Source organism: Ahaetulla prasina, chromosome 2, assembly GCF_028640845.1.
Source record: "Ahaetulla prasina isolate Xishuangbanna chromosome 2, ASM2864084v1, whole genome shotgun sequence".
Taxonomy (NCBI): domain Eukaryota; kingdom Metazoa; phylum Chordata; class Lepidosauria; order Squamata; family Colubridae; genus Ahaetulla; species Ahaetulla prasina.
The window spans coordinates 271,360,908-271,380,392 of NC_080540.1; the positions used below are offsets into that span (position 1 = coordinate 271,360,908).

The window sequence follows — 19,485 nt, forward strand, 5'->3', positions numbered from 1 at the left end:
TGCCCTCTGTTGTCAGGTTCCTGCTGTCTCGCTTGTAACCGCCGTCTGCCTTCCCATCTCCTGGCTAGGAAAAGTCAATGATGGACAGAAATACTGAGTTGATGACTGGTACTTTTAAAACCAGGGGGTCTCCAACCGTGGCAACTTTAAGCCTGGTGGACTTCAACTCCCAGAATTCCCCAGCCAGCGAAGCTGGTCCTCCAGGCTTAAAGTTTTCAAGGTTGGAGACCCCTGTTTTAAATGGCTTGTGAATTACTTGGGGGAGGTGGCCAGATGTGCCTGCAAGTATTGAATTCCTTAAAAAGCAAAGGCAGCTGAATTGAGGGTGTGTGTGTGTGTGTGGTGGTTTAAAAAGATGCTATCAAGGTAATCATTTTGTAAGGTCAGCTGGAGGATTATCAAATTTTATTTATCCGTTTATTTGAAATCCTGCCTTTGTTTCTTTATAGTAACTCAAGGCTGCAAACATACACAATACTCCTTCCTCCAGTTTTCTCCCAACAACAATCCTGTGTGAGGTGACTTGGGTTGAGAGAGAGACAGAGAGAGTGAGTGAGTGGCCCAAAGTCATCCAAGTGGGTTTTCATGGCTAAGGCAGAACCAGAAGTAACAGTCATGTGGTTTCCAGGCCATACATGTAAAATGGATTAAGTATGCAGGCAGGACATAAGATTGATGCACCAACTATTATTAAGGTGATATACAAATATGATGAAATAAGTATATGTATGCATCTGTACCAACTTGCAGGGTTGAATAAAATAGGATGCCTACTTCTGAACTTGTCATATAATAAGAATAGAACTGGGTTTCCCCAGGGACTCTCCCAACCTGGAGTAGGAGGTAGCAGGAACAATAAATAATTGGCCTGCCATTTTTATAAATATACAGTGTGTGTGTTTGTGTGTGTGAGAGAGGGAGGGACAAAGGAAGGAAGGAGAGAAAGAAAGAAAAGAAAAGGAAGGAAAAAGAGAGAGAGAGAAGACTTCCAGCTGGCTGGAAGAGATAGCTTAATGTGAAATGAAGCTGTTGCACTGTGGAAACATTACAGACATTATTAAGAAAGAAGCCAAAAATATAAATTTCTAGCACTGTAATGTTTTTGTGAAAATCGGTGGTGTAACCACATTTGAAATATCATATACAATTTTGAGGCTAAGAAAATACTGTAGAGCAGGAAAAGTGCAAGAAAGTGCAATCAGAATACTCGAGGGACTTGAAGTCATTTGAGAAGTGTCACACTTTTTTTTAGTTGGGAGAAAGCGATACTTAAGCAAGTACTGTAATGAAAAAAAAATGCATAGGATTTATATATATATAATTTGAATTTATATCCCACCCTTCTCTGAAGACTCAGGGCGGCTTACATTGTGTAAGGCAATATATGGCTCAGGATAGGTAAAAAGAACCAGTACCTTACAATGTAGGGACTGAGTTGTGGCTCAGTGGCTAAGACGGTGAGCTTATCAATCGAAAGGTTGGCAATTCAGCGGTTCGAATCCTTAGTGCCACGTAACGGGGTGAGCTCCCGTTACTTGTCCCAGCTTCTGCCAACCTAGCAGTTCGAAAGCACGTAAAAAATGCAAGTAGAAAAATAGGGACCACCTTTGGTGGGAAGGTAACAGCGTTCCGTGCGCCTTTGGCATTGACACATGCTGGCAACATGACCACGGAGATGTCTTCAGACAGCGCTGGCTCTTCGCCTTTGAAACGCAGATGAGCACCGCCCCCTAGAGTCGGCAACGACTAGCACGTATGTGCGAGGGGAACCTTTACCTTTACCTTACCTTACAATGTATATTTAAACCAATAAATTTATTTCTCTGAATGTAATGATAGACTGTTTAGAATATTAAGACAAATTATTGACTAACTCATGATCCTAAATATTACTTCTAATTAGGGCTGGAGTAGCAGTCATTATCCCATGTTTTACAGTCCACATCTGGAAGTCCTCCTTTTAGTATCATAAAAAATCTATTGTACTTCTTAGTTCATTTGCTAGCAGGAAGGTGCTATTACTACAATGTTCTTATTTGTGGACTTCCATCAGATATCTATATTGGTTGTTTGAGGAAAATGCTAGGTTAAGTAAGCATTTAATTTAATCCACCCTGCTTTCTCTTATGTTTTCTCTTCCTTTCAAAATTGTCAAAAGGGCCTTAAACAGATGACAGTGTTAAAGTCTCTAAAGAAAATATAGTTTCTAGATGCCATTAATTAATAGTAAATGAAGAGAATTTCTGATTAATACCTGCTTTGTTCTAAATTATTATCTTAAATACTTAGTATTTATTTAAAATGTAGTGTTTAGGATTTGTCAAGTTGGAAGAAAAATCTAGAGTAATTTAGAGAACTTCAGAATAGTAGTAAGCAAATTGCTTTCCTGGAATGTGTTAGCATTTCCAGTTGTAAATTTATTACACACGAACTTCAAAATTCATTTTCCTCAGTAATTCCTACAAGTATATTTTCATATTTAGTGAATTAGATTTGCATAATCTATCTGGCTCCTGAACTTTTAGCCTGTTAATCTCCTTAGACATTTAGTCTGTTTATACTTTAACCATTTAGGACAGTTCTTTCTTTTCATGGTGGGTATACCATGTATCACCATCAACTTTAGTGAAAGTTATCCAAACTCAACCTTATGTGTTTCTCTTCAAAATATATTGAAATTGTTTAAAATGCTTTACAGTATTGATTCTCTCCATTCAGATCTTTAAACTTAGCAAGACCTGTTGTCTGAAGGAAGACAGCAACTTTTAAACCAGCTTGAATTTCTAATGGGCTTTATCTTAAATTCCTGAAGTATGGCCTCACCCAGTATAAGATGTCTATACCTATGTCATACCCAGTTCTTGTTTTGTGAAAGCTGTCAGCCATATCAGGTAGGCTAGTCAGGAAATACAACCAGATAAGCTAATTTTACTTTATTGTAAACCTACATTGACATTAATTTGAAAGTACAATTAATTCTCCAACCTAGCTGAAGAAACTAGAGAAGATTCCTTCTGAGCCTCTTGCCTCATCCACTGTCCAGCTGTAGGCTATATCTCTTATCTGATCATTCCCAAGGCAGCATTTCTTTGCCCCTCTCTCAAGGACTTTAGGTAAAGGTAAAGGTTCCCCTCGCACATACGTGCTAGCCGTTGTCGACTCTAGGGGGCGGTGCTCATCTCCATTTCAAAGCTGAAGAACCAGCACTGTCGGAAGACGTCTCCGTGGTCATGTGGCCAGCATGACAATGCCAAAGACTCACGGAACGCTGTTACCTTCTCACCCTACACTCAAGGACTTTACTATCTACCATTACAATAGCTACTACGTATAGATAATTAAAATTATCTTCACATACTATATTTCATCTCTCTTTGACCTTTCGTTATTCTGTGTGTTTTCTTCCTTCATAGATGCATATATTTTTCTCACTGCATCTAGTGAAGTGACTTGTAATTTCTGAAGCCTTCTTCTGTAATAAATGTTTAGCCATTAAGATCCTATGTGCTTTTCTGAAAGGTCATACTATCTTGGTAGTTTCTGTGCTTTCAGCTGTTAGAGCTTACTCTGTTGCATAAGTATCTGTCCTCTAGTGAATTTGCTGGTAAACCTGCAATGGTAGGTTACAAGGATTGAGGTAAGGTGTTCTTTGGGAATATTAAATACACTTGTACAAGGTAAAATTCTCAGATTACATAATGAGCCCATATTTTTAACTAGACTGAGATTTCTAATTTGTCAACTTTAGACCTTAAGGCACCTCCTCCCTATTTTCTCTTTCCCCTCTTCTTTGCAATGTGGTAGTGCCAGGAGCACCTTCTCCCTCTTATCCTCTGAGTGTAAGAAATATTGGAAGGCATCATATCTCTCTGTTACCATTTGTTAGTTGGCAAGAGTGGACAACACAACTTCCTTAACTTTTCTTCCCTCCTGCTTGAGGATGTGGGGAGGGGAGAGATTTCCTTTTCTTTGGTGGAAATTGGAGTTGTTTCCAGAGTTCCCCCTCTCCTTCCTAATAGAAGAAAGCAAAAAGAGGGAGAAGAAATCTCTTCCATTTTTTTATTTTCAACTTTTCTCAGTAGGGAACTTTCTCCCTTCCTAGATACCCCTTCAAATGAATAAGATGTTCCATTGAGTCTCTTCTGAGACAGATGTGTAACATATTTCCACCTAAATTCTTCTCCCCAATGATGTTGTAATATATATATATATATATAGTGTGTGTGTGTGTGTGTGAGAGAGAGAGAGAGAGAGAGAGGGAGGGAGGGAGGGAGGGAGAGGGAATCATTACTGGGGTAGGAAATAATGGAGACCTTCAGCATGAATGGAGGTTGTGTTGGGATTTATATATGCAAGTAGTCTAAAATGTTCCACTAGGCATTCAGCTTCTTAGCTGAGGGGAGAAGAGAAATCAGGTAGAATCAAATCACATTTGAAAGCTAAGTGTGATAGGAGACCTTCACAGCAATGCAACAGAGGACTTGCAGTGTTTTGGCATTATCTAGCTGTTCTTTTAAGGAGATCCTGAAGAGGCCACTCAAATAACTTAACAACTGGGATAAATTTGATAGCAGGCATGACAGTGATCTGAAATAGTGACATCTGAATAGAGGCATTTTAAAAGTAAATTTAGCTGTAGTTAAAAGATCAGTTGTCCTGCTGGTAGTTTATGCAAGAATAAAGGTAGCATATGTTTTCTTGATTTCTCCAGCTACAGAAGATAAATGTAGTGTAGGTGGAGCTTAATGTCCAATGACACAGCTTCTCAGAATTTATGGTATGCCTCTGAAAAATATAAGATAATTGGGCAGGCTTAATTCTAGATTCTGGAAAACTTACTGAACAAATAGATGAGCTGTCTCAGGGGCAGAAGGAGACTATGGTGGATTAAATTGAGATAACTTAAAAAATAGTAGCAGGTACTATCAGAATAATTTCCAGGCAGTTGATACATGGTAGGTCAGCAATAGATGTGCAGAGAAATTATATCCTGTGATCTCTCTACAAGGTGAAGGAATACATTACTCTAGCTAGTTTGTCAGTGAAAGGTTTGGCATGGCAACAAGAGTGGTAAGAAGAAACCCAAGGCTTGATATCTTCTCTAATACAATACAAAAAGTCACCGAGAAGGATATAGGCATTTGAAATAGTTCAGAATGTCTACCTGACAGGTTGCTTGTAAGAGCAGAGTTGTAAAATCTTATTCTTCAAGGAAGGAAAAAATTACATTATTATGACACAGTTCTCCCTGTTTCTAATGGAAAAGGAAGAAGACAAGGAGCCAAAATATAAGCCAATTAGTTAGGTAGGGAAAGAGTTTCACTTCCAGCCCCAAATGCCTCACAGAATGAGTAACATGTTGAGGTAGGAGCACAATTTTCTAGTCCAGTCCAGAGGATGGAAGAGTATCTTAAGGCACAAAATATTCTGACTTTCATGTTAGAGCATCCATGTAGGAGGCTTAAAACAACAAATTGTGCATCCAACATGGCACTCTTGTCAGTACAAGTAGTCCTCGGATTACAACTGTTAAAAAAAAACAAAAACCCTTCTGACAAAGTCAATGGGAAAACCAGATTCACTTAACAACCGTGTTACTAACTAAACTGCAATGATTCACTTAACAATTGTGGAAAGAAAAGTAAAATGGAGCAAAATTCACTTTAAAAAAGTTTCACTTAACAACAGAAAATTTGGGCTCAGTTGTGGTCATAAGTTGAGGACTACCTGTATATAAATTATCCAAAGTCCTGAGGTTAAATCTACTTCGATAAATATTGTGTTTCTTTGGGAACATTGGGAGATACAGCAATGCTGAAAAAATTAAAAACTCCCTGTTAAAAATATCAGACCGATACATCCAGAAGTGCTGATATCTCTCCATTTTCCTAAAAATTTTGTAATGTTTTCTAATGGCCATACAAATAATATTTAATTTCTATAAATAGTTTCATCAACATTTTATTTAATTATTGTGAAATACTTGTCTTATGGAATTTACTATATTCCATTGCAGTTCTTCTGTAGAAGCTAATAGAAAACACCTCATTTCCAAGTATTTGCTGTTTTATATTTTCCATCTTCTAAATTTCTTGCGGGAAAGCTCTGTGAATATACTATAGCTACAACATCTATAAATATTTGTTGTATCTTGAACCAAAAAGCAATACTGTTCTAGATAGGATTTGTTGATTGTTTGAGTTTTTGGTGTATTAATTGGCAGCATAGTTCACTTCGTTTACCAATCTTTAAAATTGCATCCAACCTTGATTTCCCTGGATAGTGCTTTTTTTGTTTTGATGTTTGTGCTGAAATTGCAATTCCAATAGTCAGGGTAACTAATTTTTAAAAAGTAATTTGCTTAGTGGTATTTTCATTTTAAAACTTTCTGCTCTGAGTTAATTTACTAGTAAATGGCTGCAATGAAAATTTATTGTATCTTCAATATTACAGATTTAAAAAACAACTTGCCTGGAATGAATTAACATTGCATGTTGCAAACCCCCCAAAAGAAACTTTTTTTGTGTTCATATCTACTCTGTAATGTAGAATTCTTTCTGTTTTATATCCTAAAATAGAGAAATAGGTGTTGTTCTGTTACCTGAATGTTAGTTAGTTAGTTAGTCTCAACTTCCATGGATAAGTAATGGAAGATAGTTAAATGCTGTTTCTAGGATAATAGATAATTTTTTTAAATAATGTATCGTGTCTCATTGATTGTACACAATGAGAAAGGTGGTGCCTGTCAAATGCAATGAAAGTTGTTGCTTTACTTTTTTTCTCTATTAGAGAACATGAGAAATATAACTTGAATAGCATAACTATATTATCCCGAAGTAGCTCTTGTCTCTCTCTTGCCCCTCTATAATTTACTTTTTCATAGAAAATCATATTTTTAATTACTTGAAAATAGCAATAACAGATTTATATTCTACTCCCTAGTGCTTTACATCGATCTCTTGAGTTGTTTACAGATGTCAGCATATTCTCTCCAACAATCTGGGTTCTCATTTTACTGATTTCGGAAGGATGGGTCATCGTTTTACCAACCTCGGAAGGGTGGAAGACTGAGTCAACTTTGAGCTGGTCAGGATCGAATTCCTGGCTGTGGGCAGAGAAAACCTGCAATACTGTATTCTAACCATAGCACTACCATGGCTCCAAAGTTTCTGCAAATCCTAATGTTCCTGTGAATCAGAATTGGGAAAGAATATCCATTGTCTGTTATTCTGCTATGTGAGGGATTTGATTAATTAATTGTTTTAGTTGTATATTTGTTATGTTGCAAGCTATCCATTTTCTTTTTTGGAGACAATAATAAATTAATAATAATAAACCTATAGTTAACTTTTTGAACTGCTAACAGCAAAGGTTTTTGTTTTTAGCCCAAGTCAATCCGCTTCAGATTGAAGGACTCTTGATTGAAGATTGGAAACTATAAGTTATCTTGCTGATTTAGTGTAGGTTGGAAAATAGATATATTTTTTTAATTCATCAGAGTGACTGAGCAATATACCGAAATAAAGATGATACTTTGTCCCATTGTCATATGATGGACATGTAACTCACATTTTAATAATATTAGAATATTACAATTAAATAAAATTTGGGCCTCTTTCTTACGTTATTTGGAGATACTACTTTTTGTCTATATGTTAATTTCAAAATGGTAATTCCCAATTGGTTTGGTTCAGTGTTGAAATGCATCTTCAGGTTTCTGGCTATAGTCCAGTAATCAAGCCAGTTTAAGAAAACCTTTTGTTTTTTGTTCTCTAAAAATAACACTGAAAAGTACATACACTTAAAACACTTTAATTGCAACTGTAATCAACGTCAAACCCCTTCCTGTTAGGACTGTTCATTACGTTCTTAGAATATAAAATCAAACATACCTAGGAACCATTTTGTATGATTCATGGAATTTGTAATAGAAAATGCTAGCTAGCTAATCCTTGGAATGAGATTGTACAGATCACTTGTGTACATTTGTGTGTGTGTGACTGGTCAGGGAATAGGACTACAAGCCAGACTTGAAAATCATAAAAATAATCTAGAAGGCATGACAAACTACTTTTTTACCATGTCAACAACATTGCATGGATACAGACTCACTAGATTTAGAGCACAACTTGAAGGCAGCTTTCCCTACCAAAGCACATGATTTGGTCATGCAGAGAAACTGCAATCAGTCCAAGATAATGTTGTAAAATTAGTTTTGGGGGAAATAAAAATGAAATATTGTCTGGGGCTGTGATGGTGAATCTATGGCATGTGTGCCCGAGATGCCACGCAGAGCCATCTTTCCGGGCACGTGAGCTGTCACCCAACTCACTTGCAGCTGTGCATGCACACATGCCCCAGCTGGTGTTTGGCCCTCCAGTGCGCATGTGCGCAATTCAGGGGACCCAGCTGGTCTTCGGAGCTCTCCTATGTATGTGTGGACATTTGCGCATGTGAGAGTGCTTGCATGCAGCATGCACATGCATAGACAGCATTTGTGCATGTGCATTGCGCATGTGAAAACAGTACACGTGCAGATGGTATGATTGCACACAGTGCACGGGGGAACCACATGAAACCTATGTGCATGCACAGATGGCGCCATTATGCGGTCAGCACACAGCCATGCAAAAGCTGTGCACATGCGCAGATGGTGCAGTTGTGTGCACAGCGCACTGGGGAGGAGCTGCACGGATAGCACGCATGCATGCAAAGTGCACAAAGCACATACCTGTTTGGCACTCGGCAAGTAAAAGGTTTGCCACCACTGGTCTAAGGTATGAATTAGGGCGCATTGTGTACTGCTGAACAGAACTGCATGTGGTAATAGTAAGCTAACATGCTAGCATAGTTGGACCTTGTGCATATATATATATGCAATGGACATAGCTCTATTTTATCTTCGGATAAATACTTCCTAAGGAGGAGGCTGCATGTATAGGTAATCTCGACTTACAACCACAATTGAGCCCAAAATTTCTGTTGCTAAGTGAGACAGTTGTTAAATGGGCTTTGGCCCACTTTATGACCTTTCTAGCCACAGTTATTATGTGAATCAGAGCAGTTGTTACGCTAGTAACAGAGTTATAAAGTGAATCTGGCTTCCCCATTGACCTTGCTTGTCAGAAGGTCAAAAAACATGATCATATGACCTCGGAACCCTGCAACTGTCATAAATATGAGCCAGTTGCAAGGAGTCTAATTTTGATCATGTGACCATGGGATGCATCAACACTTATAAGTGTGAAAAATGGTCACTTTTTAGTGCTACTGTAACTTTGAACGGTCACTAAATGTAAGATTTATAAGTCAAGAACTATCTATGTATTGCCTTCTAGAGCAGGGGTCTCCAACCATGGCAAGTTTAAGTCTGGAGGACTTCAACTCCCAGAATACTTTGCTGGCTGGGGAATTCTGGGAGTTGAAGTCCACCAGGCTTAAAGTTGCCACGGCTGGGGACCCATGTTCTAGAGAACAATTGCAAGTAGATAATAGTATTTCTAGCAGGCAGGAAGACTAACTTAATTTCAGTCTGTGGACTAAAAGTGAGGAAAATTGAACTCGGAGCTCCTTTTTTGTGCTACCTCTGTGAGTAATGTATTCTGCCCCCATTCTCCAATGAAATTCAGCTTTGGAAGAGGTACTTTACTTCTTCCTTTTTATTTGTGATTTCTCCCATGTTATGTTGAAGAATTCTAACATCACAACTTGGGATTTGACAGATAATGGATAATAGTTCAATTCTGTATTATCTTCTGTGGTTTCATGTTTAGCACAAAGTATTGGGTGTTTGTTTTTTTTTTTCCAAATAAGAGCCTGACATAATATTTTGATAGGATAAAATTGCTTATTCATAGCTTTCAATGCATGGTTGATTATGAATTTTGTATTTCAGTTTCTTAATGAAGCTGGAAATTCAGCTGAAAATTGAGAATTCAGTTACATATGTAGGAAGAGCAGATCTATTTCATAGAAGTTAAAATAGATTTAAAAGGTTCTCTGCATGAAATTGATTTACAGTATAGGGAAAATAAAAATAAAATGTGTTTCTCTCTTCTGTACTAAATGAAATCAGGTCTACAAGTAAAAACAGTGCAGATTTGCCTAATCTTTATTCTGTTCTTATATAAAGAATACTAGTAAATATAATTTCTAGTATATTTTTGAAGTAGTACAATGATATTGGCTTAATCAGTTGTACATACTGTATACTTGCATCCAAAATTAACAAGTCTTCAAAGAATTCTAAAGAATTTTTATAGGGGTGCTATGCTTGTGAAAAAAAAGGAGAGTATTTTGTCTTTAAATTGCCTTTTTTGTTTAGGCATAGTTTTGTGGATTGGTGTCCATGTTACCAGTTCCATGGGATATGTCCTGAGATGATTTATGCACATGCAAGCATCTTGTTGTGGCTTGTCAGCCGCCGGCCCCTCCAGCAGCCAAATTAGAGGAGGAGGAAGCGGTGGCTTGGCAATCAGGGACAGCATCAAGGCAACCTGCGAGCTCTAAGGGGGAAGAGGGAATGGAGCTGGCAGAGAGAGAGAGACAGAGACGGAATCTGGACCGTCTTATCAGCCCTCAGATGGAGAGTCAACAGCCCCCAGGTCTGGATGTGGCTGATGAGGAAGAGGAGGAATAGCTGGGTCCAGTGCCTGACATGCGAATGCGCAGAAGACAGAGGAGAGAAGAGTAGTGGAAATCCATGGGCCGATCCTTGGGAAGGAAGAGCCACCACTGCTAGCGAAGTCCCACCCTAGCTGTGGTATAAAAGAGAGGGGGCGGAGATGAATAGATGTGGCAGACAACTATTTATCTCCTTGCCGGACAGATTTATTAGCCTGTGATGAGAAGGATACTTTTGGCCAGGGCTGCTGGCGCTCCTAATAAAGGAATATTTGAGGGAACTTCAGAGGGTTTGTTGTGTTTAGGGAGCTGGGTCAGAACACATCTATCCATAGGTATAACAGTGAAATCAAAGGAAATAAATTAGAAAAAATGGCTTTATTGTGATACTTTTACAAGAAGTTATCATAAAGTAATATTTATAATATTCGGATGTTGATAATATACTTATACCGAAGTGTAATAACAAGGCACAAGTGAGAGAAATGAACATTGATTAAGTTAATTCAACTGTTCCTCATTGTATTCTGTCATTTCTTCCATTGTTAAAGAATAACTATCTTGAACAATATGTATTTGCGAGATGTTGGAGTCCAACAGGACGTGATTCTGGGCCAGCATAAAGGAATTCAGTATAAAAACAACATTTTCTTTAAATGTCCTGCTTACTGTAAGGATAGGTCAACTTTTTGAAAAAAAACAAAACAGCGGATAATTTCTTATTAATGTAGTTTAATATAGAGAAGTTGATTTTGTGATGAGTTCTAGAAATAATCTAGTTTAAATAGCTATCACAAACCTCAAACTATGCTTTCAGTGTTTTACTTTGGTTCATATCTGGGGACTAGTGCTAGTTTATACATATTTTCTATAATTTTTCTCTCTTTTTTTCCCCTCTGTCGGTAGGATCCTTCCGTTACACAAGTGACTAGAAATGTTCCACCAGGATTAGATGAGTACAACCCTTTCTCAGACGCCAGAACGGTAAACATTTTAATCTTTCTTTTAGATGGCATCTGCAAAATTTGTATGTGCTACTATGAATTCATTATATTTTCAGAGACCATACCCTATTTGTATTTTAATAAATAATGTTTCAAGCAGGCTATTTTAAAAACAAAGTGTAATCTTATAGTCTGATGGGACACAACTACCTTGTAAAGCTTAGCAGATTAGACATCACTAGTATTTCCATACAGAGTTTATGAAATACATAAAGTATCCAGCAAATTATAGTAATGCTTCACATATATCTTGAGGTCCTGCATAATGTAAGATATATCTTTAGTGGTCTCTGAGGAGTGTCTCAAAAATAATTTTGATTTTTTTTAATTTACTAGCCACCACCAGGAAATGTCAAAATTCCTAATGTGCCCAGTACACAACCTGCTATAATGAAACCAACTGAGGAACCACCCGCTTATACTCAAATTGCAAAGGTATATTTGGAATTATTTATAACAGAATCTCAGTAATGAAAGTGAACGTTTTTATTCAGATCATTTTTACTGCTTATTTCTGCATTTCTTTTTCCATAGGAGCATGCCTTGGCCCAGGCTGAACTGCTTAAGCGACAGGAAGAATTAGAGCGAAAAGCAGCTGAACTAGATCGCAGGGAAAGAGAGATGCAGAGTCTCAATCAGCAGGGAGGTATGTCTCTTAAGACAGTGTGCTGTGGTGATCCTCAAAGCTGATATTGCAATGGAAAAAAAATAAATTTGGTGCTAGCAGTTTATTGTCTGAAATTTGTCAATCTTTTTACAGTAGGTGGCAGCACCTGGCCAGTCTTGACTGAACGTGGAAAAGCTAGAATATACTAATAATAATTCAGTAGAGACCCATAGAGAAATTTCTGGACTCTAGGCCAGGCTTAAAAAGCAAAACTGCCCTAAATGACTTTCACTCTAGTTGCCAAGAAAACAATGTGGACCTGGAAGTGAACTGAATTTGAGAAAGACTTCATTGGTCTTCTCCTAGAAGTGCAAGTAACAGATGACACTTTCAGACACTTGATTTTAGATTACCCATAAGGAGATTGTTTTCTACCAGTTTTGAACTATTGTTCTTCACGTCAGTCGTTTCTCTGGGTGTAGAAATAATTGTCAGGAGAAACAAAAGAAATTCCTGACTTAAATAATTGGGGAAAGGCCATTGTTACAACGTTTTCAGCATTTCGCCACTTCAGTTTTATTTTACTTAAAAAACTTATTGTAATGATTTGGTCTAGGCACTAGAATTTTGTGTATTTTAAGAAGTGAATTATTTTAGTTTTTAAATTACATTGTTTTCACAATTAAGCATATGTGGTGGTCTTCTTTCTCACCAAAAGCCAACATCACTTTCTGGAAGAACCTGTAAGAGTTACAAAGGCATAGAAAGGCATAGAATACAAAGGCATAGAAAGCCCACTGCTAGTAACATTTTTTCTTATACCCCCATTCATATACAACACTAACTGTGATATAGATCATTTGGTGAGTTTCACAGTGTGTAGAGTGAGTTAGCTCTTGTCTTTTGAGTTCCAACACTATAATTAGACTGAAGAAAGCTTCCACTGGCAGTAATGGCTTTTCTAAAAGGAAATTGCTGCGTAGAGTTGAAGCCACAGACTGGAGATTCCCCCTACTTTATATGAAGTCTCTTTTAATGAATGCAGTTCCAAATGAAAATAAATAATGCCTGACTTCTATTAATTCAGGGGTACAATGTTTGTAGGATTTCAAAACTTTTTTCATCCAGTTACCATTCTCTATGGGAAATTAAGCATTATGTTTGTTTGTATGTGCACATTGTTGTTAGAATGCAATCTGCTTAATCAGGAGACAATCCATAAACTTTTCTTCAGAAATTATAAAATGAAACATGTGAAGTGACCCTTAATGTGTACCAAAGCATTTGCCTTTTGCTGTTGCAGGAAGAAAGAACAATTGGCCTCCACTGCCAGGAAATTTCCCAGTGGGCCCTTGTTTTTACCAGGATTTTTCAGTAGACATCCCTGTAGAGTTCCAGAAAACAGTAAAGATTATGTACTATTTGTGGATGTGTAAGTAATACCTATGGAACATGTTTTATAATCTTGAATTATATTTAGATAATGTTTCAATGACAATATTTTCATAAGCAAAAGTTATTGAAAATTAAGCTTGTGCAATTCAATCAGCATTTTGCTACCTGTCTAGCATAACTTTTATGAATATCCACATAGGACCAGAAGACCTTGAAAGGGCCTGGAACTAGTTGTACTTCATAGTTTCAAGGAATAGATACATTGCAAATCAAATTTAGGTCAGTCACCCGGGACCAGAGATTTACTCTTCTGAGCTTTCAGACTCATGCTGGAGCCCACCTTCAGGGAAATTCTCTCTACTTGAATACGTGCTTTGGGTTGTTCTGTGAGTTGTGTTTATATGGTGCCTTCCTATTGGTTGTATGTTGATGGCTGGTGATTGGCTGTCATTTCTTTGTGCTACCAAGCCCTCGGCTCCTAAATATTTGGTAAGCTAGTGGTAAATCAGCACTCCTGTTAACTGAAAATAGGCCCGTTTCCCAGGCTTCAGTCATTTTCCTAGCTATCTTTGTACCTGCATGGCCAATAATCTTATTAGCTGCAAAATTAAATATATGTCCTTGTTCATTGCAATGTGAGGCTTCCACTTCAGTCTCCTCTCTGACTGCTCACTTGTGTTCTTGCAATCTGGTGGTTAGTTTCTTCCCCGTTTATCCTACATAGTCAAGATGAAGCTCCAACATGAGTCTGAATGCTCAGAAGAGTAAATCTCTGGTCCTGGTGATCGATCAAATTAGATTTTGTATCATTATTCTGGGACATGTATATTTGCCTTCATTCATAATAGATATATTGTACAGGGATACTTCATCTGCAAGCAAAGAGCCTTTATTATTTATTTGCAAAGGCCCATGAAGGATAGTTCCTCAGATATACAGGTGTTATAGATTAAATGCATTTATTTTACTCCTGGAAACTTTCTATTTAATTATTTATTTATCGTATTTGCTGCATATCTCACCATAGGGCTATTCTAAGCAATTTACAACAATAAAAAGGAAAAAAATGAAGAGTGTAAACAGAAGTAAAATAATAGAACAATAAAACAAACAATGAAAAAGAGCATAATGAGAATATATCAGTGTGATGCTTTTACTTGAGTTAAAAAGGAAAGTCATTTTTATTTATTCTTTATGATTCCTGAGAAATATCTCTAGAAACATCAGCGATGATTGTTTTCATTTTATTTAGGATGACAGTCCTTCTGTCCAAATAGGAATCCTATTTAAAGTAATGTAAAATCTCCTTTCTTTTTAACTTTTTTATCACAAAAGATAATTTAGGAATGCCGTATTTTTTGGAGTATAAGACGCACCATTTGGAGTATAAGACGCACCCTAAAAGTGAGTGAAAGTCTAGGTGCGTCTTATATGCCAAATACGGGCATTTTTGGTCCCCAGAAGCACTCTGCAGTGCTCTGCACATCCAGTTTTTGCCAAAAATGCCCATTTTGGGGCTCCCAAGCCCTCCGCACATCCCATTTTTACCCTCCCAGGCCCCCAGAAGCACTCTGCAGTGTTCTACACAGCCCTTTTTCACCAAAAAATGCACCCATTTTTGGCCTGCAGAGTGCTTCTGGGGGCTGGGGAGGGTGAAAATGTGATGAGGGGAGAGCTTGGGAGCCCAAAAACGGGGCCGTTTTTGACAAAAGCAGGCCGCGGAGCACTATAGAGTATTTCTGGTACCAGGAAGGGCGAAAATGGGACATGCAGAACCTAAAAACTATTTTTTTCCTGTTTTCCTCCTGTAAATTACGTGTATCTTATAGTCCAAAAAATAGTCCAAAAAATACAGCAACTTCAATGAAAATGGCCTTTAATGAAGTAGGAAACAGTTTCTCTAAAATATCTTCCTAATTTAGGAATATAGGAATTGTTTTCCAGAATTACAGGTTTTGCATAACAGCAGATAAATAAAAAGCAGTGTTGTCTTTCTTCTATTTTCTTTTATTCCCATTTTCTTGCATTATCATAAAAATACCAATTTGTTCCTCTTTTCTTCCTGGAATAGTTCATATGAACTATTGCTGAATACCTATAGACTGGCAGATATTCGACTTGGTTGACACAAAAATATGGCCTTGATATAGCTGACTCTTTCCAGCTTTGTAAGCATGTTAGGAAACAATAAAAAAATGGATAACTGTTGATGTATTCCCAGATACCTCCTGCTTATGGCATGTGTCACATGAGGCAACAAGGCTATCAACAATCATTAGCTAGATTTAAGATGCTCATTAAAAAGTTCAAGTATAGTTTATCAATAAAATCCATTTGCATTTTCTTTGTATTTAATACTGTTTGCATGTATTAATAACTATTAATGAACATTACTATATACTCATTTTTGTTACTTAATGTATATTCTCCAGTTTCCATACTGGCAAAGCATCTTCTGATATTACTGTATTTTAAAATATACAAATGGGTTTATGGCAGTTGAAGCTTGGTTAAATGTGATCAAATAGAGGTCATGAAATTAGGCTATATTATGACATGCTATACACATAAGCCCTTGACAGTGGGCTAAATGGACTAAGATCTAAAGTAAGATTTACTTAAGCTTTTGGCACTATAAGAGCCACGGTGGCGCAGTGGTTAGAATGCAGTACTGCAAGCTACTTCTGCTGCCTGCCAGCTGCCTGCAATTTAGCAGTTCGAATCTCACCAGGCTCAAGGTTGAACCATCCTTCCAAGGTGGGTAAAATGAGGCTCCAGATTGTTGGGGGCAATATGCTGACTCTAAACTGCATAGAGACGGCTGTAAAGCACTGTAAAGCGGTATATAAGTCTAACTGTTATTGCTATAACATGAGTGAGGGATATTGATTTTATGCCTTTTGCAAGGTGACATTTTCAGAAATACACATACGCACATATTTATATATTCTATTTAATCATTAAATCAGCTATTTCTCCTATTTGTTCGAGCAGCAATATTTAAATATTTTTAAAAACTGCTTTGTAGGGTGTCTCAAACTAGCTTTGGGCAAATTGCTAGTTGGAGATGACAGTAGCGGTGGGTGGTGATAAAAATAATTTCCCACCTGTATTTTTGTTTTCTTGATTATCTTGACATTCACTTTCCAAAGCCAGCTGATTGTAATAATATTTAGTTATCTAAAACTAGTATTCCATTTATTTATAAATACTTAACTGGTGTATCGCGTCCAGCATTTCATCAAGATATAATTGGAGAACAATTGACTGTATATCGTTTTAATAAATTGTTGGGTATTTAGATGCACAAAATATACCTTACTGGACAATTAGATAACATTTAAATCTGTTCTGTTTAACCAGTAATAACTGATTTTGTCTAATTACCTGCTGAGAGAATAAAGTGAGGACTAGAAAAAGAAACTTCTTTAATAAAAGCCAAGGTTGTAGAACATGTAGCCTGCCAGTTGTTAAACTACAAGTCTTAGCAGTTTTAGCCATCAATAAGGAATGATGAAAATATAGGTCACCATTGTAAGCATATACTGTAGAATGTTTTCCATCCTTAATGTAGCATATTGCTACCATTGTAAGTAATAACAGATGCACAAACTGTTACTACAGTAAATTGTAGTAACCTGTGGGACAAGAACAAGCTGAGCTGGAAAATGGGGTTAAATGTGTCATCAGTTTAGAATCATTGCGTTGCCACAAGAGACCGAAGTCCAGCCCCCGTGAATTCCATTGACCCTTTTCTAGTTCCAATTTAGCTTTGACTGTTAACTTGATTGGATTCTTGTACAGAGGTAGCAATAATAAACTCTTCTGTTTTGAACTCAGTGAATGCTCCTGATTATTTGCATCTGACTATTTCAAGATTTTCTTTCTCCAAATTTGAAATGTTCCATGCTGTATATGCAATACATATGTCAAAGCCTAACCAGAATCCTGTACCAATTTTGTGCTTAATGTAGAATTCTACCACCAAGATTTCTAAATTCATACATGAAAACTTTCGTATAAAGTATATGTACAAATGATCACAATTTTTTATGTAAACTTTTTTTAACTAATAAGAACTTGTAAATGACTTAAGCAGTATATAATTTGATATAAGTAATTGTAGGGTATTGTGCTATTCCTGTATGTATTTACTGGCCCAGCTTTCAGATAATTAAATAGTATCTACAAAAATCTGTACATCCTGTAATTATTGCAGAAACATCAGCTGCTAAAGCAAGTACCACTGCTTACTTCTGTAACCGGGAAATTTGGCAATATATAGGGTTAATGTTTATTTCAGAAGTAAAAACTTTATTCTTATCATACTTTCATAAACACATAAATTGTTATAATCCAGGACTGATATTGAAAAGGTCAAGTTTTATTTAAGTCTTTTTTTTTTCAAAATTATATAATTGGAACTATTTTATAATATTTGACAGTTATGAAGAGATGCAGATTGGTCAGGATATTAATCATTTATAGTGGTTAAGATGACTACAGATAGTCGTCTTCTTACGACCCCAATTGAACCCAAAATTTCCATTGCTGAACAAGACAGTTGTTAAGTAAGTTTTGCTAAATTTTATGACTTTTCTTGCCACAGTTGTTAAGCGAATCTAGCTTCCCCATTGACTTGACTTGTGAGAAAATGGCAAAAGCTGATCACATGACCCCAGGACTTTGCAACTGTCATAAATATGAGCCAATTGTCAAGTATCTGAATTTTGATCACATGACCACAAGGATGCTGCAGTGGTGGTAAATGTGAAAAATGGTCATAGGTCACTTTTTTTGCTGCCGTTGCAAGTTCTAACAGTCATTAAGTGAATGGTTGCAAATCAAGGACTACTTGTACTGAAAAACATTCTCATCATTAATATTGTTTTAAAATAAAAGTTTTCTAATTGATATTATTTACATATGCAGAAATTCTAAGCAGGCACAGTTTTTAAAAATGCTGTATGCAAGAGCTCTTCTCCTGAAAACCATAATTGAGTGATATGGAAGAATAGAAAGAGACTATTGTTAAAATCCTGCTATCCTAAGGCAAGAGGGACGCGGTGGCTCAGGGGCTAGGACGTTGAGCTTGTCGATCGAAAGGTCGGCAGCTCAGCGTTCGAATCCCTAGTGCTGCCGTGTAACGGGGTGAGCTCCCATTACTTGTCCCAGCTTCTGCCAAACTAGTAGTTTCAAAAGCATGTAAAAATGCAAGTAGAAAAAATAGGGACCACCTTTGGTGGGAAGGTAACAGCATTCCATGCGCCTTTGGCGTTGAGTCATGCCGGCCACATGACCACAGAGACATCTTCGGACAGCGCTGGCTCTTCGGCTTTGAAACGGAGATGAGCACCGCCCCCTAGAGTCAGCCACGACTAGCACGTATGTGCGAGGGGAACCTTTACCTTTACTTTTTACCCTAAGACAGAAAGTTGAGTGGAAAAAGCATCCATTGTTCTTTAAAATAATTTCTGAGGCTGATAGAAGCTGAGTATGTTACTGTAGTACTTTCCTTTGATATTAGTAGTAATTAGTAGTAATTACTAGTAATTGGCATGTTCTTCATCTGGCAACACATACAGTAGTGGCCAAAATTGTGGAAACCATAGTATACCTTGTTTTGTATACCTTGTTTCACTTTTCTTCTTCATAACTGCTATTTTAGTAGCAAATCCTTCATAAAAGTTATTGCATTACATTCTTGATTAAATTATCTTTCCATTGATATATAATTTTATGGTACTACTAAAAAAAAAGTAATATTATTAGCTAGTTTTAGAAAATACACTTTTCCAAAAAGGTTTCCATCTGATCCCCTCCAAAAATCTCTTCCGTAGCATGGGGGTAGCAACA

At 37.0% G+C, this 19,485-nt stretch overlaps 1 protein-coding gene across 1 annotated transcript in view; it reads left to right on the top strand.

Annotated features, from left to right (window-relative positions):
* SCAMP1 (secretory carrier membrane protein 1) overlaps nt 1-19,485 on the top strand; it is a 33,625-nt gene that overhangs the window by 607 nt on the left and 13,533 nt on the right. The window contains exons 2-5 of the mRNA XM_058169362.1: nt 11,530-11,607; nt 11,964-12,062; nt 12,162-12,273; nt 13,538-13,666. Of these exons, the coding sequence (XP_058025345.1) occupies nt 11,530-11,607; nt 11,964-12,062; nt 12,162-12,273; nt 13,538-13,666 (418 nt within the window). The remainder of the gene's footprint in view (nt 1-11,529; nt 11,608-11,963; nt 12,063-12,161; nt 12,274-13,537; nt 13,667-19,485) is intronic.